Below are 27,476 nucleotides of genomic sequence, written 5' to 3' on the forward strand. Positions count from 1 at the left end.
TTCAAGAGACAAGGTGTAATTAATCGCTGCTGCAGAGTCAATTGCAGACTCACATTTTGGCTAACTCGCTGCGTTGATGATGAGTTGGGAATAAGCCAAAACTACGTCAACTATCAGTCAGCCGATCAACAGTTGTAACCGAATTCTCGATAAACATCTTAATTTTTGTAACAAGGTTTCATAGTTCAACTTTTCATCTCTCGAAACAGAGCTCTTCGAAAATGACTCGCTTCTATAACGCTCTGTTCAGCTTCTCTGCGTATTTCTTGATTCTTGGTGCGCGGATACCTGAATAACACTGGGACCAGGCTAATTTGCTACATAATAGCATCGTATTTTTCACCTGGAGTTTTAGCATATTTAATTCCCGAAGAAAGAGCTGCGCCAGTTGCTCCCGATGGCTATACTCCAGCCCGGGTTGATTGCCCGGCTAACACGCCAAGAGTTCGCAGAGCAACGGGTTTGTCGATTAATGAAACCGATTGGCTGCCTCAGCGCACAAATAATACTGTCTCGGCAATGAAGGATCTGCTCAGTCGTATTAATATTACCGGTATCGACACTGGGAGATACATCGATAACCTCACTAGTAATGGCGGCACGGGCCTTCCACGAGTTGCCATTGCTATTTCTGGAGGAGGCTATCGAGCTCTCATGAACGGCGCCGGGGCCCTCGCGGCATTTGACAATAGATCAACAGACGCGACTCAAACTGGCCATCTCGGAGGTCTTTTGCAGTCAGCGACGTATCTCAGTGGCTTGTCTGGTGGAAGCTGGCTCGTTGGCAGCCTTTACGTGCAGAATTTTACCTCTGTTGAATCTATAGTGCTCTCTACCAGTGGATTTCTCAGTACCCTCTGGCGGTTCGACCATTCCATTTTTGACGGTATGTTATGTAGTAGATTGCGCCGGATGTTGTCATCAAAGAGCCTGCTAATGTTTATGATTAAAATTAGGGCCCGCGGACCTCAATATCGTAAGGTATTATACTCAGCTCTTTGACGCTGTCAACGACAAAAAGAAGGCTGGCTTCAATACGTCAATTACCGATTACTGGGGCAGAGCTTTATCCTATCAGCTTGTTGATCCTTCCGACGGAGGGCCTGGTATGACTTTTCAGCTAGATACTCATGAAACACGCTGACTATTACAAAGCGGTTACGTTTTCATCCATCGCAAATGACACCGAGTTTCGAACAGCTCAAGCCCCAATGCCTTTAATTGTGGCTGTCGAAAGAACCACGGGACAGGTCCAAATCGCTGCCAACTCAACAGTCTTTGAGTTTAACCCCTGGGAGATGGGGTCGTACGACACCGGACTCGAGGCATTTGCGCCGCTTCAGTTTGTGGGCTCCAACTTTACTAACGGCACCATTGCCAGAAATGGAGTTTGTATCGCTGGAGTTGATAACGCAGGCTTCGTCATGGGCACATCGTCCTCTTTGTTCAACCAGGCGCTCTTGCAAATTGGACAGGTTCAAGGCGTACCAGACTTCTTGCTCAACGCCATCAACGATACGCTAACAGACATTGGCGACGATAACAGAGATATCGCCGCCTGGCCAAATCCATTCTTTGGATACAATCCCAGTGTAAATCTGAACGCGAACGAGACACAGCTGACTCTTGTGGACGGCGGTGAAGACTTACAGAACATACCTCTACATCCGCTAATCCTACCGCAGCGAAGGGTTGACGTGATATTTGCGGTTGATGGCTCTGCTGACACGGCAACCTTATGGCCAAACGGCACGGCCATGGTGGCCACTTTTAATAGATCGGAAGCCACAACCTCCTCAGCTGACGACAACCGCTTCCCAGATATTCCGGACCAAAATACCTTTGTCAATCTGGGCTTGAATAACCGGCCTACCTTTTTCGGCTGCAGCAACCGCAGTTCGGGTCCTCTCATCGTCTATCTGCCTAATGCTCCCCTCTCATTTCACTCCAACGTCTCAACGTTCGATCTAAAGTATACCATCGAGGAACGCAACCAGATCATTCAGAATGGGTACAACATGGCGACCAGAGGCAATGGCTCGGTGGATGCGAACTGGCCGGCATGCGTCGGTTGCGCCATTCTGTCGCGAAGCTTCAATCGAACCAGGACAGCCGTTCCTGCAATATGCAGAGACTGCTTCACGCGATATTGCTGGAATGGTACGACGAACGACACCTTGCCGAATACGTATGAGCCCGCGCAGATTCTGCAGGGTGCTACGGAGCAGTCGTCTTCTTCGGCTGGTCGGGCGAGTGGGACGCTGCTGTTGGCTGTTATTGCGCTGTTACTGGCGATCTGAGATCCAAGTAACATTGAAAATGGGGGGAGATGCACTGATGTGGGTTTGAAATGTTGCCAGAATGGATACTCGCAGCATTCTTGCAGGAAGATGGGCTCTTGGAACGCAATATCGGCACCCATATCGTGATGCTTAATGTATAAGTAATGGAAACGGCGAGCCCGTTACTGTTTTGTGAGAAATACTGCAAGCAGAAACTTCAATGCATGTTAAGCGACTTGACAGCTTACGGTTGCTCCGTATGGGGCAATAATTTCTTGAGTACGACCCGTTCGAGTAGAGTCCTCCAATAAGAGTCAGCGGGAGGCACTCGGATACACAAATGAGGCAAGTGGCCAAGACTCAGGTGCACTAAAAGATGGAATCAAGCGGCGAATACAATCATTATGATACTGTTGAACAAGACGGGCACGATTATGCGCATCTTAACCTCATGTTTTGCACTCTCATAGCTGAGACAGTATAGAGTACGGTGAACCCATTTTAAACCGTTCACTTAAAGTTGCAAACAAGTTTACAAAACAAGCTTCAGTCGAGACAAACGCAAAAGCACCATCCCTGCAGCCTCGTCAGCTCACAACTCTACACGGCTAGTAGAACCATCTTCCCCTTGTCAGCGCGCACGGCCCATGCCGGGGAATTTTCTTTGCATCGACGGAAAAATAATTTCGCTTCGTATAACGCCCTATGATTGTGCCCTTCAAAGGCCCAAATAGGAAGCTTCAGAATCTTCCATGTCGAGCTTTAGAAGTAAGCTAATATTGTCAGGCGGCTGCTGGTTTCGGAAGCGTTGGCGAGTCCTCCAGCTGCCTTATTTGTCTTGCAGAACGAGGCGCTATATGCGGTGAAAGGGGGGATCGTATAGAGAAGCCATGAATCGGAAGAGCCGCTAGTCGTCACCGAAATATTGGCAGAGCATACAGCAGGGGCAAGGATGGTCAAGTATTTACACGATATTTACGTATCTGATGATTCATGAGCGCCGGGATAATTATTTACAGCTGTTGGTGAGATTTTAGCTGATGATATTGAATGCCAAAAACATCTTTAAACGAGGAATCGCGGCGGATACAAGAGGGCAGTGATATATATAAAGGTTGAGTAGTCCTCATGAACGCCATAACGCATTAATCGTAGCAACAATTCTTTGAATCCCTCTTCAACAAAGCATTTCTCATCAACAATCTCAAAATGAAGTTCTCAATCTCCGCCATCAGCCTTGCTCTGGCCGTCACTGCCTCTGCAGTCCCCATCGAAGAAGAGCAACACGCCGAGCGATCCACCATCACTGGCTCCGGCCCAGGCTCAATCTTCCAGTTCGGATCGGCTTCCAACTGCCGAACCATCTTCTGGAACTCAGGCGCCTGCGGTCTCAGCACATTCTTTCCCAACCAGGTCTCCGCCAGCATGCCTCTAGTTGCGCTTCCTTCTCGCATCTTTGAGGCACATGGCTCTTCGGACCAGGACAACCCCCTGTGTGCCAAAGTTATTACCATGACGCACAACGGCGTTACTCGACAGGCTGTCATTTCGGATGAGAACACCAGTGACGAGCAGTCTATTGATATGTGCTTGGACTTGTGGCAGGCGTTTGGTGGTCACGATGGCGATGGCACTCTTATCGAGAACATTTCTTGGTCTATTGCCGCATAAAAATATGGAGAACGAATGAGGGAGTGAGTTGGTGGCTTATGATTATGTACATATTCTCAAAATTGCCAGACAGCCATTTACGGCTACATGTATATAAAGATACAGCAACTAAATAGATGTACATGCATACATGATCTATTATCTAAGTAACAGCGTTTTCTATTGAATTGGACAATTGGTATACATCAACTTCTATGTCAAAGAGCCCTAAAGAAGCCAAGGAACCCATTCTTATAGCATCATCCAAAGCATGCTGTTGAAGGGGCTTTCATGGATTAAGGATTGGTCTTGTATTTGTTTATTTTTATATATGAATAATTAAAAGTTAATTGATCAGCTAGATGACCTATGCTCCGTTCTAATGTCATTCCACGGACCGTGCCGCACCTCTACTTCCAAGCGAGCATCTCGCTCTGCACAATAACAAGCCAGGCGTCCTCAGCCTCAGCCCACTTCTCGACGGCATCTAGCGTCTGCTGAATCTCGTCTTCACTAATTCCTGCATCCACCCAGCTCTGGTAGAAAGGGTCTCCTTTTTGCAGTTGGCCTTTGGCACGCCAGAGCATCCGTTTGCGAGCTTCCGCTTCCGAGTGCACAGAAGCTCCCGCGCCAACACGGACTTTGCCAGCGTCGGTGTCGAAGCCGGCTTTACGCAAAAGGTTGGGCATCATTGCTGATGTCGAATCGGTTTCAGGCGCGCCCTTTCGCGATGCCCGAAATTGGTTTTCTCCCCAGAGGTGATCGAGATTGAGGCTCTGTGGGTAAAAGTGGTGGTTCATGCCGTCGCGCGTGGCCAAGATGCCGCCCGGCTTCAGGACACGCCGCATCTCGGTCAACGCTTTGAGGGGAGTGTCTGGCGCTGGCATGTGCCCGATGACCTGTGAAGCAAAGACGACGTCAAACGTGTTATCGGGATAGGCGAGCCCATCTACGACATTGCCTTCTTCGAATACCACAGAGCCGGGTCCCTGAGTGGGAATATTTGCTTCGGCCGCCAGTGTCTTTGCCTTTTGCAGCACATCTTTAGAGATGTCAATGCCGACTATAGTACCCTCGCTGGCATATTTAAGGAAGCTCGTGGTGATGGTGCCGGGCCCGCAGCCGACATCGAGGATATGGTCTGTCGGTTTAATGTAAGGCAGCAGGAAGGCGGCATCTGACTCAGCCTTGCGCCTTAGATGCGTTGCGATGGTGTAGTCGGAGTGGCCCCGGGCGTAGTAACTTGGTAGATTGGTTTGCGCCATGTTTACAGTGTAGTTGATGAGATGTTTGACGTTTCAAAATTTTGACAAGTGAAGTGGTTTCTCCTATTTATTTGTAGTCATCTGTCACAACACACCTCGGTGAGCCGGATTTGTGTTACTTGATAAGGCTATGATCGTAAATAAAAGCCGACCCTAATGTCTATTGCCTGCTCAACCCCGAATTCCGTGAGACTTACACCACCAAGTTTTGTTGTAATTGCTCGGAGATCGGGTCCGTGTTTCCCAATATGGATTAGTGGACCCGAAAGACCGCCGCCGTAACGGAGCCGTTTCGGCCTCAATCGTGATGCTTGGAAGCTGCTTCACAGCTATTGCCTCTATAATAATCTAGAATAGAAGATAAAACACCTCTACAGAATGTTTTTTCAGGCAATTCATCAAAAGTATGGCGGTGAGATGTCTAGAAAACAAGGTCACAAGTTCAATACGTGGCTTCGAAAAGCAGCTGTATTGTAATAGCAGCCCGTATCAATTCCTGGGTGCAGTCCAATGTATTGAGTGTGGAGGAAAAGTGGTGGATTTGACTGCCAAAACTGCCAAGAACATCTTTCTGATGATGCGATATTTTAAGTCTTCATAGTTGGAGCAGATCATTCCAGTAAGTCCAGTCTAGAGATTCGTCGTGCATCAGATCGCCTATCAGTCCAACCTGCAGATTTTCCGTATCTGATGCTGGGTCTTGTGTATCATCGGCAGCGCCACTTACTGCCTGCAGCCTTTCGATAAATTTGGGAGCGATATCCTGTCTATGATCTAGTGTACGCCGGCGTGCCGCCCATGCCTGTAGTATCAAATCCACCAGCGCGGCGTAGAATTTATGCTCTCCCGGTGGAATTGCAAACTGTTCGTCAAACAGTTCCTCCAGCAACGTCCACGCAGTATCGACGAGGCAGCCACTCATACGTTGTCGCAGCTCACTAACCATGTACACCAGAGCATCAACCGGTGTTCTGCATACCATATGGTCCACCAAGTTTATCGAGAAGTTTGTGTGGCGCACGTCATGATTCAACTCCAGCAACCGGACACTGCTTTCGAAAACAAAGTCCTGGTCGGCTTGAGACATGTTTCTGCCACCTCCAGGTTGATGGCGAGGATGGAACATTGAGAAGCGCTGATTGTGGACGGTAAGCCCCGCCAAGGCGATCGAGAGCCGATGCAGTGGTATACTCTGGTCAAGATACGCAAGATACCTTTCCTGGAGCATGTGAGTTACGTTGCTAAGCATCATTCTTTTCACTGTCATGTTTTCAACACTCGTCGAGGCGGCTAGCTGAGCGGCTTTTTCTCTTGGGTTGGGATCACTAGAGAATCTGGAGGACTTCCGAACATAGTTCCAGAGGTCGTATTTCATCAAACAATAAGCCATCTCTGTGGCGGCGGTATGCTGAACTGCTGGGGGTTTCTCCATGAGCGGGTGAAGATCTGCGTCGTTGACATTCATCGGAAGACGCACGTCGCCCAGGTCATCAACAGTCGATAACAACCCCATGCCTCGACGGGCGCGTGAGTTGAAGCCGCGAATACACCACCATAGACGTACTTGCATCTCTTGCTCAAAGAACGGCATATGAGAGTCTTTGTCGGCATGATGCAATCCCATTTTGTGGGCAATACGCATAGCTAGCGCAGCTGCTGTGATTGAGAGCTCTGACTGGGGATCAATCATCTAAACGCAAATGAGGAAAAAGGTAAGAATGTTATTTCCTTTTAGGCGAGACAAGGCGGATCAGACTTACAAGAACAAGAGTCAAAGCCTGCAGTACCTCCATGTCTCTCGTTGAGAGTAGATCAGTGCCAGATAGAGCTTGTAACGCTCCTTTGCGGTATCTATTCACAAGCACTTGCTTATCTTCTCCAAATAGATCGATACAGCTAGCAGGCTTCATTGAAGCTACAGCTAGCGCGTATACTGCAAACATGGTAGCCTCGAGCGGCCTTGCAGTCGAATTTGGAGCCCATGCTGCCTCGAAAATCTTCTCTTGAAGAGTAGGCGCGTGTATAATTTTGATCAAAGGGTTGACGTTATCCGCGAACATCTGCCAAAGCTTGAAAACGTGCTTCGGATCAGGATGTAATTCTAGTTGCCCTCCAGTTGTAGAGATATGAGTAGGAAGTAATAGAGAGGGCTCGCTCAGGTCTGTATCGTTGTGGGTGGACCTATTCCCTGCCTCCTCATCTGGTTGTTTGAGTTGCAAGATTGGAGGGTTTTTCAACTTGGAAAGCTGTTAGTACAGACAGAATGCTGAACCAGAATCAACATACGCACAACTTCAGGCAACTCTGACCAAAGACGTGCTGCAGCAGCCTGTCCATCAAGCAAACTGTCGTTGGTTTGGTCCAGGTTTGCCGCGAATTGCGCCTGTAGAGATACCTCAGTCGTCGCTGCAGTCTCAATGAAGCGTGCCTGGGTCTGAGGGCTCTGGGCAAGCCGTTCTTCCCACCGTGAGCTAATCCATGAGTTATCCAGCGCTTCAAATGGAATCCTATTGCTATGAAGGATGGTTTCGAGCTCCTGGATCTTGGACAGGAGATCACGCTGAGTCACGCGCTTTCGGTATCTCTGCGACGGCACTGGGTCTCGATAAATACACGCGACTTGTGACTTGGAGCAGGCCGAGCACGGGCTCAGCTTGTCGCATTTGACTTTGCGCCGGGCACAGGTTACGCATGAATACCGGCTTTGAGACGTCATCTCGAGTTCATGGCGATGCGCCGCAAATGCTTCAAACGAAAACGGGCGGCGTCACCGACAGATCTCGGAACGTCATACTCGATTTCAGGGCGATTAATTTTCAAGAAGCCGTCAGTTGGGTGTTTTGCTCTACAAGGTTAGAGGCCGCTCTGAGATGCCATCCAGCATAAGACCAATGTCAATCAGGGCATAGAATAGCTGAGTGGTGAATGTTGTGAGGATATGAAAGCCTGCGTGCTGAGGATTCTACAATTACTGGCGCTAAGATGGCTGCCTGATCCGTGTTAGACACTGTGAAATCTTGCGCCTGAAGATCTCCCTATGAAGTACAGCTACCTCATCTGCCTGGCTTTTAGTAAGGCCACCTGGGAAACATACACGTGCATATACCTTGGTATAAAGAGTTGAATTTGATAATACGCACTGTGTTATAATTACGTGCTACCTAGAAGCCGTGTCTTCTGACCAGTATCTGTTGAGCATAAACGAACGGCTGGAGAAATTATTAAAGAACGTCTGGACGAGCATTGCAGTGGAATTAAAAACGACCTACTTACCTTTTTTGTAATATTTTTTTTGAAATCCAGCTGGCGGAGCTCTCTTACCCACATCCATAGGTAGAGATAGTTAATGCAGTGGCCTGTGATATTTCTAAAATAAACGAATTAATTAAGCAAAAAGAATACAGATCTTGAACAGATCTTGAACAGATCTTGAACATAATGGCTAATGTTAATCGTTGACGTCAGGCAGAGAAAAGAACATTCAAGTGAAAAGTAGATAAACCAAGTCAGCTAGCTTAATGCAGTCGATCTATGAAGAGCCACCGTATACACGTATGTATTAGGTACACGATGCTGGGGTTAGCTGGGGTTCCTTGACCATAGAGCCTGAATACACTCAACAGAATGTTTTGCATGTTATTTGGAGATATCTACTTTTTTTATACATATTCACTTCTTTCATCTAGGTATATTTCTCTTTGTCCATTTTTGTGCCTTTTCGCTTCTTTTCGTTGTGGTTGAGTGCTTAGTCACATCGATGAATGCCTCACTGCTACAACGACAGAGACGACTGGACCAAGTAAATTCGACTACATGTATCATCTCCCAAGTATTAGCACCATCAAATGACTACCTGTAAGTACCTCTGATGAAGAGTAGAACAGAGCAAATACGTAAAATGATATGGACTAATACCAGTTTCTATATAAGTTCTACCTTTTCATCGTATAGTCCCTCATGGGCCTCAGATGGGGTCGCTCATGAGTACCAAGATGGGACGCTTCGCTGAGACCGACTTCTACCTGATTATCAAAATGTCTATGAGACTTGTGCAAAGACTCTCCCGGATAGTAGCTACATACCTAGGTACATGTAGGTAGGTACAGTTCAACTCCTACATTGTATCTTATCCACTTAAAGGCCACGCACTTCCAAAACCTTAAGTCTGCACGCGTCTTCGTTTGCGTTTTTTATCTGCGTCTTTTTTTCTCTCTTATCTTCCCTTCTTTTCTCTTCTCTTCTTTCTTTTCGTTGATGAATGCAATAATCTTGTCTTTGCATGTTGCTTCCTCCCAACTTTCGGCAGTCAAGCCAGTCGTTCATGGTGAAAAGATAGCTAGCAAGACAAACCAGCAAATCCTTCGTATATAATTGTCTGCCCGTTTGTATTTATAAAGATCAAATCTCCATTATGGGCAACGTTATCGGCGCACCGGCTGCAGGACCTGAGCAGGAGGGAAGAGAAGAAGATCATAGGCCAAGAAACCAGGCGCCAGAAATCCAAAACATACAGCTACCAGCGCGCTACATACGACCACTGAATATAGGTGCCTTGCGAGTTCCAAGGTGTCTCAATTACACAAGAGAAGTCTGCGGCCGAGGAAATGACTGTCCCTTTGTACACGATGGCGATGATCCCCAGCAGCAAGCACCGCGACCTCGTCCAAATCTACATCAGCCTAACTTGGGAGATCCTGTAGAAGAGAATCATATACAGATACTAAGAGTGTGTCGGTATTTTGCACAAGGTCGCTGTTATAGGGGAGCCCAATGTCCATTTTTGCATGACAACACTATTGCTACACTCGCAGGGAATCAGGTGCGGCAGTCTATCATCGACTCTTTTGGTCACATTAGCTAACATGAATCTTGCTTACTCTTACAATAGGAAGATCAATTTAATGGCGGCGATACATATGAGCTTGGTGGCGCTTGGGTGAAATTCGAAAGCGGTGCGACAGTATCCAAAGTGTCTTTCCCCTCCGACTACAAATACTCGACTATCATCATGGAAAATCTGCCGGCAAATACTTCCAGATTATGTGTCATTAAACTGCTAGCCGCCGCGGTAACAACAAAAACACCGGTGGTCGAATTACGTATCTTGTCGCAGAGGGAGCAAAACACATGCAGCGCAATCGTCAAATCCGGCGATATTTCATTTATCGAGAGAGCTTGCAGCAAGCTAAACTCACTCGCTCCTTCTCCAGGGTTCAAGGCTTCCATTGAGCCTATCAAATTACCAGCTAGCCAAAGCCCGTACCAAGTTCATTGTCGGAAAGTTCACTGTGCCTGGAATCGGCCAACCCGAGGAGCAAATCTAGTCTTTGGAGACAAGACCACTGCTCTCAGTGCGTATAAGCACCTCGAAGCAAGGGAATGCAATATCCTTGGATCCAATATTAGTGCATCTTACCCATATAGCCAGAAAGACCAAAGGAAATGGGTAGTAAAGCTTGAGGGGTTGAGCGATGCAACGAATGAACAAGACATCATCATGGCTATTCCGAAGTTTGATAGACCTCAAACTGTCCATCTTGGAGAACCAAGCTATGTCCCTGATCCAGACCGCGACTCGGGTATTGTCAAATCCATGCTGCTAAAACTTGGTCCCCTGGAACAATGGAGTGTATCTTCTGATACCGGAGCGAAGCGCTTCAACGCATATGCCACTTTTCTCTACGAATCATCCGCAAGAGACGCCGTGTCCACCCTAAAAGACACACCACTGTCGTTCAATGAGACGACAAAGCTGTCGGTGGCACTTGTCGCATCTGCCCAGTTCAAAATACAAGCCAAGGTTTACAATGCTGTAAGTCCGCAAATAGACGAACTGAAAACAGTCTGGATGAGGCAGCGTATTGGCGTTTCCGAAATTCTGCTCAAGTATCCATTTCGCATGTTGAAATTAGAATGCGAAGACCATAAATTAATGGTGCAAGCTAAAACAGCTTTGGAGAAAGTTGTCAGCGGACAGATTGTTAAGATGGATGGAAAAGACTTTCGATTCGGAAACTTTCGACAAAACGGCACAGGGTTGAAACACATCAAGTTGATAGAGGACTCGTTCAAAGTAGTCATCATCCCCGATATGCGCAAGTCTCAGTTCCGAGTTTTTGGACCAGAAGAATATTCACAGTCAACTTTGGATAAAATTACGACAATGCTGCAGGACTGCACGCCTGAGGGCCATGTTATTGAGCTCAATAGCGCTGATTTCCGCTGGGTATTAAGGGGCGGCCTTAGGCTTCTCAAATCGCGGCTAGGTGAAGGAAAAGTATACGTCAAGATCTCTACGTCAAAAACCAGACGTCTTTTCATCAGAGGGTCGAAGGAAGACTATAATAACGCCGTGGCAATCATCGCCAGCAAGCAGACCATGGCTTCTGGAAAAGGCTCGATCTCTGAGATGGAATGCCCGTCCTGCTTGTGCGAACTCGAAGACCCGATCCGCATGTCTTGCGGTCACATCTATTGCAGCGACTGTTTTATCCAAATGTGTGAAGCGGAGAAGACGGCGACGAAGGAGTTTCGTATCCGTTGCGTGAAAGCCACTGATGCCAGGGGATCAATCTGCCAAAAGCCCTTCTCGCTTTCAGAAATCCAAGAGCATCTTCCCGTTGAGGCGTTTGAGGCGGTTCTCGAGAAATCCTTCGAGTCCTATATCAGTCGCCATCCTGGTGATTTTACATACTGCCAAACACCCGACTGCAACCAAGTCTACCGGAATTCACCTCCTGGCCCTGAGCGCCCCGATACATTTACATGCAAGCAATGTCTGGTGTCCATTTGCACATTTTGCCACACCTCGCACCCTGGCAAGCCGTGTGACGAGGCCAAAAGAATTGCCAAACGAATTGGCAAGAGCATTCTGAGTGATGAGACGAAAAAAGCACTTGGTATTAAATCTTGCCCTAATTGCTCAATGTTGATGGAAAAAAGGGACGGGTGTAACCATATGACTTGCAAATGCGGCGCGCATGTTTGCTGGGTGTGTCTCATGTCCTTTAACGATGGTGAGGCATGCTACACTCATATGACCAAGGCGCATGGTGGATATTAGGAGCATTAGCTGTACGGGATCTTTGACCATACTAAGCTGCTGTGGCCAGAAAGGAAGAAAAGGGGGGAATTATGGAGCTTGTTGTTGTGAGAACTGATATCATCTTTTGCGGCGTATCATTTCTGAAGCAGATCGCCACGTCAATCGAAGAAGCATGCAGGAACATAGAGGTAGAATTGAATGGCATCTCTCCAAAATTTTCTTCGAGATTCTTTGTCGGCTATCTCCTACACTTCTGGCTCCTGAAACCGGAGCTGGGAGACCCCGTTTAATGAAGTTATATAGCCCCGCGATGAATCATTCACTGCCAGTTGTAGGCCACACTAGAGTATAATTAAGGGCGGTGGCAATGTTTTATATCGCGAGAATGCTATGGGGCAAAGAAAAGAAAAGTACGAGCGCAGCTGATTGCAAAATTCTTCAAGTTGTTGTCTCGCTAAAGAGGAGTCCGGCACTTGCGCCTCCTTCTTGGTCTTGGTATTAAAGACAAGTGCCGAATTACTAAAAGACTTTAACAGCTACCAGGTCTAATAACGCCTAATAACGAAATAATCGCATGAAAAAGAGAGGTAGATCCTCTCGGTTATTTATTTCATGCAGGCTACTCACTGATAGCGGCTGCTAGGGATCAAGATGGCTAAAGCACTGGAAAGTAAATAATATATGCGGCGTAGACCTACAAGGAAGCGATATACTGTAACAGTGTGTGATGGACAGCCTTGAAGTAGGTGCCAGACTAGGTATATAACTGTTAATTTAGTGCGATTCTGTGTACAGTTGCCTTCTGGCGTATTTCCTCATCAAGCTTGGCTCAATTATCACACCAGAGCTGTCATGTCATATCAAAGTTTGATCATCGAGCCTCCTACTTGAGAGCTGCGCCGCGTTCTGATTGACGAGACAAATAGACGTATTATCTGCATGGTTATTCCCTTTGATGAGGAGGAGAAGAGGGACTTCCGAGTACGTAGAATGGATAATCAGTCTTCTTACTAATTCTGCAACTGAGATTTTCGTTGCTGCGAGACAGGGGCCTCTAGCACCATGCAAGAAGTTCGCTTAGACTTCTCACGGCGGAGTAGCTTCTTGATCCATGGCAACTTCCGCACTCTCGCTTGCGCATCCTCTTTGCAAGGAACTCTCAAAGAGAATAAGTGCTAGAATTGGGTTTTTGGTAAGTGCTTTGCAGATTGCATTTGATAAGTAGCTCCTTCAGTCATGCTAACGGTATAGCAAGTATTAAACGGTTTTGTGATGTTGCGCTTCGGCTAGTAAACGAGGAGTAAGTGATCGATATACTGCCGCAGGAGTTTATCACCTCTGAGTGAAAGCACTCTAAACCACTTTCTCAAAGAAGCAGTTTTTAATTTCACCACTGGGACGCACCTCCACGGGTGTTTCTTGTTCAGGTACACTGGCAGCAAGTGTCAAGCTGAGCATAAACACATGCTTGTGGTATCTACGCCGCTACGGTCACCTAGAACCACCGAATGCCGCGCTTGAGAGGGCATCTCGGGGGTATTTCAGAGCCAAAATCCGGCAGAAAAGGCTTTTTGACAAGTCAAGAGTTGTCGCTGGAGCCTAGGACATTATGGCGAGTCAATGGCAAGCCCACTTGCAGTCTCATAGCGGCCGCCGACTTGTCCTGACTCGTGTAATACGCTTACCTAGTGACAAGCTTCTGGCGACCCCTCTCCGCGAGGTTGTCGCAAGCTCGCCAAATCTTTAACGGAAATCCATCACCGGATCTCTAATCCCGTCATGGAAAACATCTTCGCCGCGTGTTGAGAAGCCAAGGAACCGTTCACAAATATTGTGTGGCGTAGCGACGGCGTTGAAATTATTCGCTCTGGCGTGTGTCATGTACCAAGACAGCCCCTTGAGAGTGGAGCGACAGCTGTCTCTGTTTCTGCTAGGGTTGGCCTAAGCTATGGATGGGCCTGCTCGGAGGATGAACTGGATGCGGAAACCTCCAGCTACCGGCTCTAAGGAACGGCCCAGCGGGCGGTCGACAACGGGAACCCACCATGGCTTGACAGCACTGAGGAGATGGATGTGGTCCATGCCAAATACTCGATTTTGGAGAACGTTGCCATGTTTGCTTTTGGCCTCTTGGCTGATGTTGACCTGCGCCATCTGAATTCTGACCAACAAATGGCGCGTCCATAGACTTTATCTTGAAGCAAGTGGCTCTCAAATACTTCGCGACACGATTCAGCCATCAAAGATGGCGGTTAGGCATGCCCAAAAAAACTCCTACCTGCGTTAACTTTGAAACTGCGGTGAATGTTCCAAGTGCCCTCCAAATGCCGTTCGGAAAACCCTGATTAGCGTTAGAGCCTAGATTTTGGAAACCATCGCCAACAAAAGTCGAGAGAACAAGATGTACAAAGCAAATAGTCGGGTGGTGATACCAGTAGCAGTCGCCTACCAAGCCTCTTCATTATGCAACCCTACGAAAAAGAAAGAAAAGAAGAAGAAGAAGAAGAAGAAGGTTAGAAGTACGTCAAACGTAGGGCTGGAATGAGTGGAATTCACTGGCTGCACAAGCGTCTTGCATTGCCGAGGCAGGTCGCCACAATCAAGAGCTCTACGACCCATCAACAACGTGCCCCAGACGCCATTTTCCAGCTTCTGCTTCGTTTAGCGCCTCTCAGCTGCTCTGCCGAGGGTCGAGCATCCCTGCAATCCATGTGTTGACAGTACATACATGCCCACCTGACGACTCGACCCTCAAACATGGCTTTCGGTCAGCTTCGTTGTAGCGATAAATATAAGAAATGTTACGAATTATATATTCTAATTTCCGGCCGGTCTGCCCGATCAGATGGGTCTGTGGCAGATACGCCTGTGGAGTTGGCCCCTAGCCTTAGCATCTATCAGATTCATACCTGTCATATTAGTCCTTGCATATTGTCTAGTAAGGTACTCGTATATATTCATGCAGACGCAATCCAGAGGATTCACCATGTGTCAGTGTGGATGTCAGGGGCTCGACTACCGATGGCACTTGCTACATAATACTAGCTGAGAACACACAAGGAGCGTCACGATCGTCCCCAAGTCCATCATTTGGGGCGTCGCGTAAGCCTTCCGTCTAAGAGAGAAAACACACAAACTCCGCAAAATGGTCGCCTGCTAGTTCTCTCGTCGGGCGCACTAGTCGCCATACCCTCAGGGAACCCGCAAGTACTTGAAGTCGGCGCCCGCTGTTTAGCGAAAGCCTCTGTACATATACAAAGCCACCGGCCCTATGGGTCTCATTTCGAGTTCCTTTTGTTGTTTGATCTTTGATTTGGGTCTTTGACCGTATTGCCGTCTTGTTGGAAAGAGGAAGATGTCTTCTTCCACGTCGGACATCCAAGTAGCCTCTGTGGCGGCCGGGTTCACCCTCGGCTTTGGGTTTCTGACGGTCTGGAAGGCAATCCAGCATACTATGAGAAACAGGCGGCCATGGAAGAGTCCGTACATCTATATGATTTGGGGAGAGATTATTGCAAACCTCTGTCTCGGCCTTATTGGATGGTTCTTTCTTGATGGCCAACTCGGTCCAGAGTAAGTGCAGAACATATCCCTTCATGGTGGACAAGGCGATCAAGCAGAGAAAAAGAGAAAAGGCGGACGGTAATCGTCCATGGTGATGCATAGCGCATATAAAAACACGATCCCGCTTAGATTGTACCAAAGGGGCAAGCTTGGCTAACAGAGTGCTGTAGGGTGCCCGTTCTATTCTTTTTCATCTTTTTCTGGGTGTTTGAGATCCAGCTACTGATGCAAATCATCATCAATCGAATTGCAATTATCGCGGAAGACGACAGCACGGTAGTAAAGTTGAAATGGGGCACAGCAGGCGTTATTACCTGCATCAACATAGCCGTCTTTTGTATTTGGATTCCGTCGCATACCAATCCTCCAGTTAGCGAATTGTGAGAACCAGATGGACCTCAATTCTTTTATGATACGATTTTAATTGCTTACACGATTTCTGGCATTAGGTTTGTCCGCATCAACGACATTTGGGATCGCATCTCGAAGATCTTAATTTTAATTGTCGACGCTGGTCTCAACTACTATTTCCTGCGCACTGTTAAAGAGCGCCTCGTTAAACAACACGGACTTAGAAAATACGCTCCTCTAGTCACTTTCAATGCCAGGCTAATGGTAGTATCTATCCTCATGGATGTACGTTTACGGCCTTGGCCATACCCGCATATGGACTCGACAGCTAACAATGGTATGGTAGGCTATGCTTATCGGACTTATGTCACTACCGAATCAGGATGTTTACATTCAATTCCACCCTGTTACGTACATGGTCAAATTGAACATTGAAATGACAATGGCAGACCTCATTATGAAACTTGCAAAAACCGAGAACTCAGACATGAGCATGCCATCCACGTCCCGCCACCGAACCGAGACTCGGGAAGAAGATGAAGAAGAAGACACGAATGGGCAACAAAATTACAAGATGCAGCCTGTACTCAGCACCAATCCTACAGGCGAAGATTTCTCTTCCATCGACGATGACATGGGTCAGTTCGACGAATCTAAAGCTGCTAGCACGCGAGGAATTTTGGACGGAGGGATCCAAGTCGAAACTACCATCTCGTCGAGAATCTCTCGAAACTCCAGAGTTGGTGGGGGGCAGAATGATGGCTCAGATGACGAGCTTGCACTGTCGTATCCTGTCCGGTGACTGGGCCAGGATGTTGGGGAGTTTTAATTTGGTGGCTGTAATGAATTAGCTGCGTCGCAACAGCATGGCGTCAAGGATACCCAAGGCGATAGAAACCCCGAATCTAGGTTTACTGTGATAGAAGAAGAGGGCGTCACGCAGTTGACTTGACTTTTTTGGGAGTTACGTATATTAACATAAACGATGCTATGAATATGCTAGTTTTTTTTCATGCCTCTTTTTTCGCCAGCGCTTTGCAGTTTGCTTTGTATTCCTCAATCAAATCTCCTTTAAGATGCGCTGCGTCGCTCTCCTCCCACGGGTGGTCCCTTTCCACCTTTCGGACAAGATTGGCGTACTTTTGGTTTCGCGGCCTGATGCTGTATGAGAATAGATGAGGGTGATCAACCAGACCAGCTGAGTGCTTAAATTCCACATCAATCGGCTTGCCGTTGTCGTCTACTGCCCTTTCAATTGTAAACGCCGCAATAAGTCGTGCAATTGTGAGATAAAGGCTTTCGGTTGCAAGGTATCTTCCAGGGCATACTCTGCGGCCATATCCAAATGCGTCGCCCAGAGGATCAGGTTCGTTTCGAGGTTCCAAATAGCGTGCAGGATCAAAGGCTTCGGGATCGTGGTAGACCTTGGGGTCGTGCAAGAACCACCAGATAGACGGCAGAATATACGAGTCCTTGGGAATGCGGTAACCCCGGAAATAAAGTTCCTCTTCCGTCTTATGCGCTGTCCCAATTGGAACTACCGGGAAGTAACGAAGTGCTTCTTTGGCAATAGCATCGGTGTAGGGCAGATTGTCTCGGTCTTCGTACCCAGGCAGGCGGCCAGAGCCAACCACGCGGTCAATCTCTTCTTGGGCCTTTCGTTGAACATCTGGAAACTTGATCATGGCAATGATGAACGTCATGAGGGTCGATACCGTAGTGTCTGCGCCACCGCCATACATGCTTGTGGCCGTGAGCTGTATAATGTTCATATCTTCCGGGCTTACCCCAGAACCATCTTCGTTGCCATAACTTCTAATAAGCCCAGAGACATATGACTCTTCTTGGTGGATACCCAATTCCATTTGTTTTCTAACAAAGTGGTAAGGGGTGCTGACGACGGCCTCATTGATGGCTTTCCATTTGCGAGCAGTCCGCTTGAAGACTGTGCCAGGGAACCAATCTGGGAGATGTCTGAGAGCGGGGATGATATCAACAGACCACGACATGGGTACAAAGGCAGCAGACAGATTCGACATGACATCCTCGATGAGCTTCACCAGAGGATCTGGGTTCAGCGGCTCAATAGTATAACCATAGGTAATTTTAAGAATAATTGCCGATGCCTCGCTGCAGAGGAATTAGCCAAAAGATATTTTTTTTATAAAACGCCGAGAAAATATTTCCAACATACGCTTTTATGTGCTCCACAAGGTTTTCAGGATCGTTTAGTATGCGCAATAGAAGACGCTTAGACTCTACGTCCTGGATATCGCTAAACCGAGCCGCAAGGGTTTTAGTCCCCAGCTGCTGGTGAATATATTTGCGGTGTTGACGGAATTCGTCATCATATGGCATAGCAGGAAGGAATGCGGCAAAGCCACACATCTCACTTGCAAAAAACAACTGGGCTCGTGCAGATGTCTTCAGCGAAGTCTTCTCTAGAAGCTCCTGGACGGCGTCTGAATCATGAAGAATGACCATTGTCTGGCCCAGTACATTGACCGAGCTGACAGGGCCATATTTGTCCTTGAAAGGAAGCCAGTGTTGAAACTCTGGTACACCCGGGGGTGGAAGATCGTTGATGTTTCCAAGAATGGGAAGAGGCTTTGGGCCTGGTGGTAGTGGGAGGAGTGCGTCCTTCTTGCGGAAAAAGAGGCGATAAATAATAAAAGCCAGGGCAACAACAATGCCCTGGACAATTATTAAATTAGACATTGGGACTTGTATCGGAATACGCCAGGCAGGTGCACTTTTGCCATCCGAATGGGAATGTTTAGAAAGGGTCTGACACAGGGGCATGATCAAGCTATATAATTCGATTATAACAGGTGTTTGCCGCCCTTCACCAGCTTCTCCACACTATGAGCTCCAATCACAATCGAAACATTACGTGTATCTTGATTCTCTTTTTATCAGTGTGGAAAGCAAAAATAGATCGCCCCTCGTAATTCTACATAGTGTGTGCGCCTGCCTCCATATACCCTTGTCCCTCATCTATATACTACAACTTGACCGCGTACGCTAACAAGAACGGTTGGCTCGCTTGCATGCATTTTTGCGAAAGGGTGAATGCTATTGTCTATTGAGGCATAAATTCAGAACAAGATATTCCTATCTGGGTTAAAACTTTGATCATCCATGATTCCACATAGACCGCGGAGAAAGCCCTCCCCAAGTTAGTCGTCCGCGATTTAGCTCCAATGAGCTCTTGTCTTAGGGCTGTCTAGGTGGGTTCCCAGCGCCCGCAACGCCATATTAAACAGCGTGAACTTTGAGCAAGAGTTTCGCAACAGTGTGACGGAATGAGATTGATAGAACGTGAGATTGATACTTCGGGCCGGATAAGCCAAGTTTCGACTATTCAGACGATATACACTGAATTGACAACATTCACTAATTGCAACTTTTAACCGACCGTCATATTCGAGCAATATACTATTCCAGTATAGTCACATGCATGCTAGTTAAACACGACGATATAGCCGAGCACAAAGTTGCCTAGTTGTGGCGTGGACACTTCTCCGAGAATTAGTCCATCTTAGCAGCAGTTTCAAATGCAATATGATGCGACCGACTACCGGGTTAAGCTAATGAAATAGTAATCGCGGCGCGCGGCTATTACCCTGTCTCGAAAGATGGGCTAAATGGAGTTTCGCGTAAACTTTCCACGCCGGCGGGATGTTTGCGTAGTTGTTTTTTTCCTGAGAATGGGATATTTAAAACTGATGCTTGCCCCAGCGTAACTGATCCTGCTCGTAGGGCTGTCGCTGACTTCAATTCTCAGTTGTTGAGCTGAGAATCGTCTCCGCCCCACAGGTTCGCGAAGCTCGCTTAGGACAGGATGGGAAAATGCTGGTAGGCCGAATAGGGATGGTGCCACGTTTGGAAGATATCCCACTGTTGCTTTGAACCCAGATCAGATCAGTGCCATAAGGAGCAACCCCGCGCAAATGGAATGGAGTATAGTAGATGGATGCAGCCATCAAGTTCCTATGGGAAATACTATCCAATCAAGTGGATCAGAACATACAGAGAGACCGGTTAAATGATCAACAGATTTGTCTGGATTACTTATCTAGTCTATTGTCTCTACCCACCTGCCAATAGATTTCTTGCAACTCTCCGAGTGCGCGCGTAAACTAACGCAACTAACATGTCGCTTTGCTTCAATGCTGACAGACATAGAACATCTCACTATGAACTTCAAATTCTTGACGTTGCTGACCTTGGCTTTATAATTGTTTATTTTTAAAATTTATGTTAATATTGAAATAACCTTACTATTTGTGAAACCCTGTCTCCATTTCGCAATCTTCTAGCTAATCATGGCAACCAAGACGAAGTTCGAGTAGACTTCTATTTTTCTAATAGTGCCAGAAGTAATGTTTGGGACTTGGGGAAATCAGCATTTAAACTAGCTTTTAAGAAGGGACAACCGCATCAGCAGACAGCAGAAGCATGAAACAGATTATGTAGATATATGGAGCTCCTTATCGCGATTCGCTTGGTATTATGACCCGTTTGGCTTGGTTTCCTTGATAATGGCTATTAATAGCTCAATACCAAACTGTTCCTCCGTCTCAAAAGTTCGGTGCACTATAGTCTTTCGAAAACTGCATATATCCTTCGCGTATGTCCTTGGATTTGGTAAATTACCGCATCCTTATGAAAATTCACATATAAAATTACAGCGAAGAAAAAATTAGAGCGTTATGTGCAACTGCATATTTTGTCCTTTAATACTTGCTCTGAACAATACCGTTTACTAAATTGGGAACTAGAAAACCGTTGTTTAGTGGCTGAAAAAGAAGTAGTTAGTTAGTGCGACCGAAACGAGTTTTCTCTACTTGTTAGGTAACTAAAATCTCACTTTCATAAGTTGGAACTTAGTTGATGAGTAGCGTAACTGGGACTCCGTCACTTGGTAACTAGAAGATAAAAACTACTGATAGTTTAGTAACAAAATTTGTATTGTATATTGACTCGTATGAGGTGGATGAGAACGTATCGATGGAATAGAGTGGCAGATGAAATATAGATGCACGTGTTCGCGTGAGAGCTCCCGCTTCTCTCGTCCAATGGAGAAGTTTAGTTCAATTTGCTAGACAGGCCAATTTCAGCGGTTCTGAGACATGATCTTTGTCGAATTCTCTGAATTACAAACCCTATAGAGTAATGTTTGCGGACTGTATTTCTCTTTCAAAATAACCAAAAGGGTTTTGAAAAATCCCAACGAAGCTTTTGTTAAATATTGATGCAGTTGAGGGATGCGTTCGCGAAGTACTCAATTATCACGCACTCCACTCTTGCAATAATATGGTTCGATTGAGATGAATGACAATGGGTGCCTAGCTATATGGCTATGCACACAAAGAACGAATGCATGAAAGACAATTGGAAACATCCGCTGGTAGATGGCGCGAGGGGCTCAGCATTCACCTACCCTGTATTACCGCATTTGGTGCCGGAATCAACTTCATCGCATGCTTCATTCACGAGCAATTTTGCAATTGTTGCAGCAAAAAATGCCATAAGGTCTTCGGCAGAATGTGCCGTATTAGGCAGGAGAGTAGACATTAAGTTTATCGTATAAACTTCAAAGTTATAGATTGCATGTTGTATCATTCGCTCTGCTTGACGGCCGATGTTGCCTGTCGGCATCGATTCGTGATATTCGCCATTGATCCCCCGCCGATGCAATGCCTAGCAATACCGGCCCTGCAATTACGCCTTATCACGCAAACGGTTTTCGGACATGAATTCTCAAAATGGCCAAGAACGAAATAAGAAAGATACCTGAGTTTTGAGACAAGATTATCCTGAGGACCAGATAGTTTCAAGCTTGAAAATGGGATGCAAACACTAACACTCCCACGGCTCATGCAAGAAGATATCTAGGCACATCTTGTTCATTGTACCTAATCCTTCTTGAAAATCTGTATATAAACCATTTCGGAAGGTAGTATTCAACGATATCTTATGAGATGCGATACTATACACAACTGAAGGCTCCGGACATCTATAAAAGCAGACGTATTCCCACGTTCAAAGGGGATTGAACAACAGCATTCAGCAGCATACTTCAGCATCAAGCGCCAAGCTTTCAGCCAAAACATTGACAAATCTTTAGCAATCGCTAAATATTCCCATTTTTACAATATGAAGTTCTCCGCCATTACCCTCAGCTATGCGCTGTTCGCTAGCTATGTCAGTGCTGCCCCCCGAGGCCACAGCACTCTGGAAGAGCGTATTGCTCGCAGAGCCGCAGCACGCTCATCCAGGCCCAATCAACGCATCGAAACATCTGACAGGAGCAACGATACCAATGTCTCATATTCCACCAACTGGTCGGGAGCTGTCATCACGTCGCCCCCATCTGGACAGACCTTCAACGCCGTCTCTGCCAGCTTCGTCGTGCCCACGCCCAAGGCCCCCTCTGGAGGATCCTCTCGTGGAACTTACAGTGCTTCCGCTTGGGTCGGAATTGACGGAGACACGTACCAAAACTCGATTCTGCAGACGGGTGTTGACTTCACCATTGAGAATGGTGTAGTGTCATATGATGCCTGGTATGAGTGGTTCCCCGATTATGCCTACGACTTCTCCATCCAAATCAACGAGGGTGATACCATCAAGGCTAGTGTCAGTTCAACCACTAGCATTTCTGGTGTTGCTGTTATTGAGAATGTCACCACCGGCAAGACCGTGACCAAGTCTCTCACCTCTTCCGCTGCTCTTGGAGGACAGAACGCAGAATGGATCGTGGAAGACTACGAGGAGGGCTCGTCTTTGGTGAGCCTTGCCAACTGGGGCAGCGTTGTTTTCACTGGTGCTACAGCTTCGACCAAGAGCTCCACGCTTGATGCCTCTACTGCTTCCATCATTGATATCCAGCAGAGTGGCAAGACACTTACCAGCGTTACGGTCAGCGGCTCAACTGTCACTGACAAGTATGTCTAAATTGGTGAAGCAAAAGCTGTCCTCAGTTCCACTAGACCTTTCATCATTAGTTCGAAGTTTGATAGGCCTACTGCGGATAATTGAGGAGCTGAGTTGTCTCATTCATGAAAAGACGGCGTCTGGAAGCATAGGGGATCGTTGATAGTCGATATTACAGATTCTATAGTCAAATTCTAATCTGTTTGTTTGTGGAGAACGTTAGCATAATCGCCTATGAACAGCGGCTGTAGTGATCCCTGACATTCCATTTGGGTTACAAAGAGCCTGAACCTCCCTATCGTTCCTTTATCCACAAAATAGCTTCCGAAATAGCCTCAGCAGTCAACACTATCATTGGGGATCGGACAATTCAAATTAGGTGGGTCAATGAGCTCTCTTGGCATACATCCCTGTTCGTCGGAATTTATTTCGCTAAGGGAGTTATAACCACAGGATAGGCAACTTGCGAGTTTTTACTATACACGGCTCTCTAATTGCACGCATCGTAACAACGCCAATTCTCTCCACTTACATTGCGACAGCTGCATTCATGTCTCCAACCGATCTAGGTATTCTCTTATGGGATCCTCTTTTGGCATTTTTTGGATCGTATATCGCGTCATCACTAGAGCTGCACTGATGGAATCAGCGATGGATCCCACATAGCCACGGACGGGACAATTAATGCTCTGCTAGTAAGAGCCAAATCAGTATAAATATCCCGGCGAAGAATATGAGGAAAATTTCTCAGAATATGAATTGTTTTATGACTTTGGCTAATCAATAGCCAGTTTATCTGGATGCGTTAGTGACTGCTCTATGCCTCTGTATGTCGGGAACACTGAAATGTTCAAATGATGCCCCGCCCAAAGTCGATGCCGCCGGATCAAGCGGCACAGGTGGCCAGGGTATTTTGTGTGGTTCGTCATTCAAGGTCATTTTGAGGGAATCATGCGAAATGCAATGAAACGCTACCTTTCTTGCAAGTAATGGGTCACTGTTGAATCATTGGAGGAAGCGCTTCCATACATGGCGCATGTTTAAGAGAGCTAGCTTGATTTCGGGATCTATAGAGCGAAAATAAACTTGCAGATATACTTCAGAGATGGAGGTTAATTATTGCAGCCATCAAGAATCTTATAAATGTATCGAAACATCCGGTCAAGAAATGATTCAGCAGATACCTAGGTATGTTGTATAGCGTCAAATCTGCCTATATGTAGATTACGCAGCGATTCATTGCACCGTTGCCTACACTAGGCATCAACGTAACATTGAGTTCTTTAGTATGCCCAGCACGTTAAATATCCACCTTGGGCCTGAAAGCAGAAACCAGACGAGTAGCTATATAGTAAGGTGAACGTCGCATATCTCGATTGAAAAGTAGCAGGAACGATTTTACTCACGATATTTTCCAAGCTGCTGGCACCTTGACAGTTTCGACTAGTGACAAGACTTAACTATTGCTCCGCGCGGATAATAATCCGACACTCTTTACAAAGGCGCATAAATGGTATTTGGAGACAATGTTTTTACCGCTTTCGAGCTAAACATTCTGTCTGATGAACATCCACACGACCGAATTGATTTAGGTACATCATCTTGAGCGTAAGATCTATGATCTACCTGTGTGCTTTGGCGCCTGGCCTACCCATGCGCCCCGTGTAGAATCTGAACTTTTAAGAAACCATTAAAGTCGAGCATTTGGAGAGTTTGGTCGTGTGAGAAAGCAAAATACTAAATCCGTTGCTGGGAATGTAGAACCAGAAACGTCTAGATAAAAACTTGCGAGTAGGGTGTCGGTTTTAAGTAGAATAGTTCTGATCTGCAGCTTGGGTCTCGTCAGGAGACACCACTTCATCCGCATCGAAACTCGGCCAAAAAGCCTATGTGATGTTAACTGGGAGTTTACCACTTATACGTGGAGAGAGGGCTTACCGATGAGTCCAAATCCAACCAGTCTGTGAGCTGCCAATCATGAAAGGTGGGCATATCTGGCATCGAGTTGCTCTGAGAGATGTTAAAAAATACACCTCCATCATTCGTATGGAGAGTAGGAGTATCTGGATTTAGATCTATCGACTGTTCATGTAGTGCATTGTTTTGAGGTCTCATCTGCTGTGGAGTCGACTTGTTTACCGCAGCAGCTCGAAATCCTTCCAGAATCACAGCATATCGCCGACTAGGCGAGTTTGACGATGTTGCTTGAGCAAGATGGCCGTGACAGTGCTCTGCAAGTTGCATCAGTCTCGCACTATAACCAGGATCGTCTGCAGCGCCCATGCGATGTTGCTGTATAACCCATACGTATGTTACCACCAGGGCACAAAACGTCACATAGTGAGTCCACCAAAAAGCGTGGAAAATAGGGCCGTCTCGGGCCATAGTGTCTACCGATTCCAGAACATCTTTCGCGGCCTTGATACAGTCGCTCACTTGTGAAGTATAAACAGAAGCAGGAGAACGCATCAAGAACAGGCGATTGACATGCATAATAGCGTGCGAGTGAGCGAGCCCCAGCGCCAAAGCTGGTCTTCGATAGCTGGGGATCAAGATAGACGGATGAACTGCACCGAGGTGAGCAGGTAGGCTTTGATGCCAATCTTGAACCCGTTGCGTCAAGTCTCTCGCGGCGGCTATTCTTTCGACTTCAGAAGTGAGCTTGGTTGTATACATATCTTGTGAGATGGCTCCAATTATTTGGGCAATGCTAGTAAATAAATGTGTCAATTCAATGCCAAGCTATAGGTCCGAGAGATGATATAGAGCATCAAAATATGCTTACCGGGCGTGAAAAACCAAGGCATCAGTATGACACCCCCGGCGATCGTCAAGGTCACCAATTGGCCCGTCTGCTGACATGTCTTCATCATTGATCCGATCAGGTAAGTCTTGATCAATGAATTCATCGTGAAAATGGCGTGGTCTCCCAAACACAACCCCAAGGTAGTTGTCAAGAACATATGCAGTCCAAAAAGTTCTGAGAGAGCATTGTCTTTCGACATAATCAGCTGCTGGCTTATGTCTCCTTCTCCAGTCGGCACGTCGCTGCAAACCCAGAGCAGAAATAAGCTGTAGTGCATTTCCAAAGATGTACCAGCTCTGATTGAATCGCGAAGTTGTTAGAAGATATAGAACTTGGACGATGCGAACTTGGGCGGACTCTAGCCTCGGAAATCCAGTCTCTTGCTCGGTGAGCCTCATTGAGAAGCGGAAAAGGTTATCAGCTAAGCGAAGCGCTTGACAATCTTTGGCAGGATATCCCTTGGACTTTTCACGATGGAATTTGGCAATTGATAGCATTGCGTATATGGTAGCCGCCTTTGTTCGTCCAATCGTGTGCCATATATCTATCCCTTCTCCCATATTGCTCTCCATGAGGCTCAACCAATTTTCGGTGGATGGACGATGCAAGATGCGGTATGTAGCGATACAGACATCAAAGTAAAGCGCCAACAGAACTCTGGCCTCCAATGGGTCGGGAAGAGTATACTGCTGTTGACTGCCTTCGCTTTCGATTGCCAGTGGCTTGTCTCCAGCCATATATACCAGCTGACTTTCTGCTGATGACCGGGAATCATCGCTCCCATGGCTGCTTCCGTGAGTCGCCAGGCGCTTGGACGCTCTATGAAGAAATGCCAGACTGGACGTTGGATCAAATACCTGGCCTTGGATTTCTGCCATTCCCAACTCAGGGGACGCACGAGAGGGAGCAGCAAGTCCTTCTGATTGTCGCAAAGCCTGGGCCAATTGCCCATTACCAACTGGGGTTAAACCAGAGCTCGGCATGAAAGATATAGTTTCAGATACGGCGAATCTGCTGGCTGAAGAACGCCTGCTATCGCCTGCCGACTGCAATTGGCTAACATCAGACGACGGCGGAGGCGTAGGAGGCATGCCGCGAGTATACTTTGCTTCATACAAGCATACCCGGCCTCTTGATATGCATTTTGCACATGGTTGGTCGCCGCTGCATTTCGCCTTTCTTGACTTGCAAAAGTCACAAGCGCGGCTAACTTTACGCGCCTTCCGGAATGCAGGGTCCGAGGGCTCTTTTGGAGTATCTTCAACGTACTCGGAGCTCCTCTTCTGACTTGTAACTTCTGGCGCCATTTGGTGCTTACCTAGTCGATATGTGGTGGATACGGGCTGGATACGCTTCTTGCTAGTATCACCGCAACGAAGTAAGGAAGGATCCAAGAAGGCGGAAAAGAACCCGAAAGATGAAGTATTAATATTAGGACAAGGCAGCGGTGTACTAAAATAGTAGGTACCTGCGTCTCTTTCCCCAGTGGGAGAAAAACCGGGGGGAAATGAAGATGCCGCGTTGCGGGGATTTAGTGACAAGATACGAGTTCTGGTCCACCCTGGGGTCTA

At 46.9% G+C, this 27,476-nt stretch overlaps 10 protein-coding genes across 10 annotated transcripts; 5 read left to right on the forward strand and 5 right to left on the reverse strand.

Moving 5' to 3' along the window:
• Positions 1-519: 519 nt before the first annotated feature.
• TrAtP1_009951 (uncharacterized protein) lies at positions 520-2,300 on the forward strand (the record flags this gene model as incomplete). The annotated part of the gene is made up of 3 exons (XM_014093688.1): positions 520-886; positions 957-1,106; positions 1,156-2,300. The coding sequence occupies 3 exons, from the start codon at positions 520-522 to the stop codon at positions 2,298-2,300; spliced, it is 1,662 nt and encodes a 553-aa protein (XP_013949163.1).
• A 1,191-nt stretch (positions 2,301-3,491) lies between these two features.
• On the forward strand, positions 3,492-3,953 carry TrAtP1_009952 (uncharacterized protein; the record flags this gene model as incomplete). The annotated part of the gene is made up of 1 exon (XM_014093687.1): positions 3,492-3,953. One exon carries the CDS (start codon positions 3,492-3,494, stop codon positions 3,951-3,953), a length of 462 nt encoding a protein of 153 aa, XP_013949162.1.
• A 389-nt stretch (positions 3,954-4,342) lies between these two features.
• On the reverse strand, positions 4,343-5,197 carry TrAtP1_009953 (uncharacterized protein; the record flags this gene model as incomplete). The annotated part of the gene is made up of 1 exon (XM_014093686.1): positions 4,343-5,197. The coding sequence occupies one exon, from the start codon at positions 5,195-5,197 to the stop codon at positions 4,343-4,345; it is 855 nt and encodes a 284-aa protein (XP_013949161.1).
• A 595-nt stretch (positions 5,198-5,792) lies between these two features.
• TrAtP1_009954 (uncharacterized protein) lies at positions 5,793-7,913 on the reverse strand (the record flags this gene model as incomplete). Its single annotated transcript, XM_066114507.1, has 3 exons — positions 5,793-6,887; positions 6,958-7,434; positions 7,488-7,913. The coding sequence occupies 3 exons, from the start codon at positions 7,911-7,913 to the stop codon at positions 5,793-5,795; spliced, it is 1,998 nt and encodes a 665-aa protein (XP_065970603.1).
• Positions 7,914-10,694: 2,781 nt separating this feature from the next.
• Positions 10,695-12,472, forward strand: TrAtP1_009955 (uncharacterized protein; the record flags this gene model as incomplete). The annotated part of the gene is made up of 1 exon (XM_066114508.1): positions 10,695-12,472. The coding sequence occupies one exon, from the start codon at positions 10,695-10,697 to the stop codon at positions 12,258-12,260; it is 1,566 nt and encodes a 521-aa protein (XP_065970604.1). The 3' UTR covers positions 12,261-12,472.
• Positions 12,473-14,183: 1,711 nt separating this feature from the next.
• On the reverse strand, positions 14,184-14,396 carry TrAtP1_009956 (uncharacterized protein; the record flags this gene model as incomplete). The annotated part of the gene is made up of 1 exon (XM_066114509.1): positions 14,184-14,396. The coding sequence occupies one exon, from the start codon at positions 14,394-14,396 to the stop codon at positions 14,184-14,186; it is 213 nt and encodes a 70-aa protein (XP_065970605.1).
• Positions 14,397-15,244: 848 nt separating this feature from the next.
• Positions 15,245-17,169, forward strand: TrAtP1_009957 (uncharacterized protein). Its single transcript, XM_014093683.2, has 4 exons — positions 15,245-15,815; positions 15,977-16,186; positions 16,256-16,442; positions 16,504-17,169. Exons 1-4 carry the CDS (start codon positions 15,598-15,600, stop codon positions 16,957-16,959), a joined length of 1,071 nt encoding a protein of 356 aa, XP_013949158.2. The 5' UTR covers positions 15,245-15,597; the 3' UTR covers positions 16,960-17,169.
• TrAtP1_009958 (uncharacterized protein) lies at positions 17,168-18,875 on the reverse strand (the record flags this gene model as incomplete). The annotated part of the gene is made up of 2 exons (XM_014093682.2): positions 17,168-18,287; positions 18,352-18,875. The coding sequence occupies 2 exons, from the start codon at positions 18,873-18,875 to the stop codon at positions 17,168-17,170; spliced, it is 1,644 nt and encodes a 547-aa protein (XP_013949157.1).
• A 3,358-nt stretch (positions 18,876-22,233) lies between these two features.
• Positions 22,234-23,312, forward strand: TrAtP1_009959 (uncharacterized protein). The gene has a single exon (XM_014093681.2). It carries the CDS (start codon positions 22,320-22,322, stop codon positions 23,118-23,120), a length of 801 nt encoding a protein of 266 aa, XP_013949156.2. The 5' UTR covers positions 22,234-22,319; the 3' UTR covers positions 23,121-23,312.
• A 1,173-nt stretch (positions 23,313-24,485) lies between these two features.
• Positions 24,486-27,393, reverse strand: TrAtP1_009960 (uncharacterized protein). The gene is made up of 3 exons (XM_014093680.2): positions 25,885-27,393; positions 25,038-25,809; positions 24,486-24,985 (listed from the first exon to the last, which is right to left on the reverse strand). Exons 1-3 carry the CDS (start codon positions 27,210-27,212, stop codon positions 24,905-24,907), a joined length of 2,181 nt encoding a protein of 726 aa, XP_013949155.2. The 5' UTR covers positions 27,213-27,393; the 3' UTR covers positions 24,486-24,904.
• Between the last annotated feature and the right edge of the window lie 83 nt (positions 27,394-27,476).

Source organism: Trichoderma atroviride, chromosome 5, assembly GCF_020647795.1.
Source record: "Trichoderma atroviride chromosome 5, complete sequence".
In the NCBI taxonomy this organism is placed as follows: domain Eukaryota; kingdom Fungi; phylum Ascomycota; class Sordariomycetes; order Hypocreales; family Hypocreaceae; genus Trichoderma; species Trichoderma atroviride.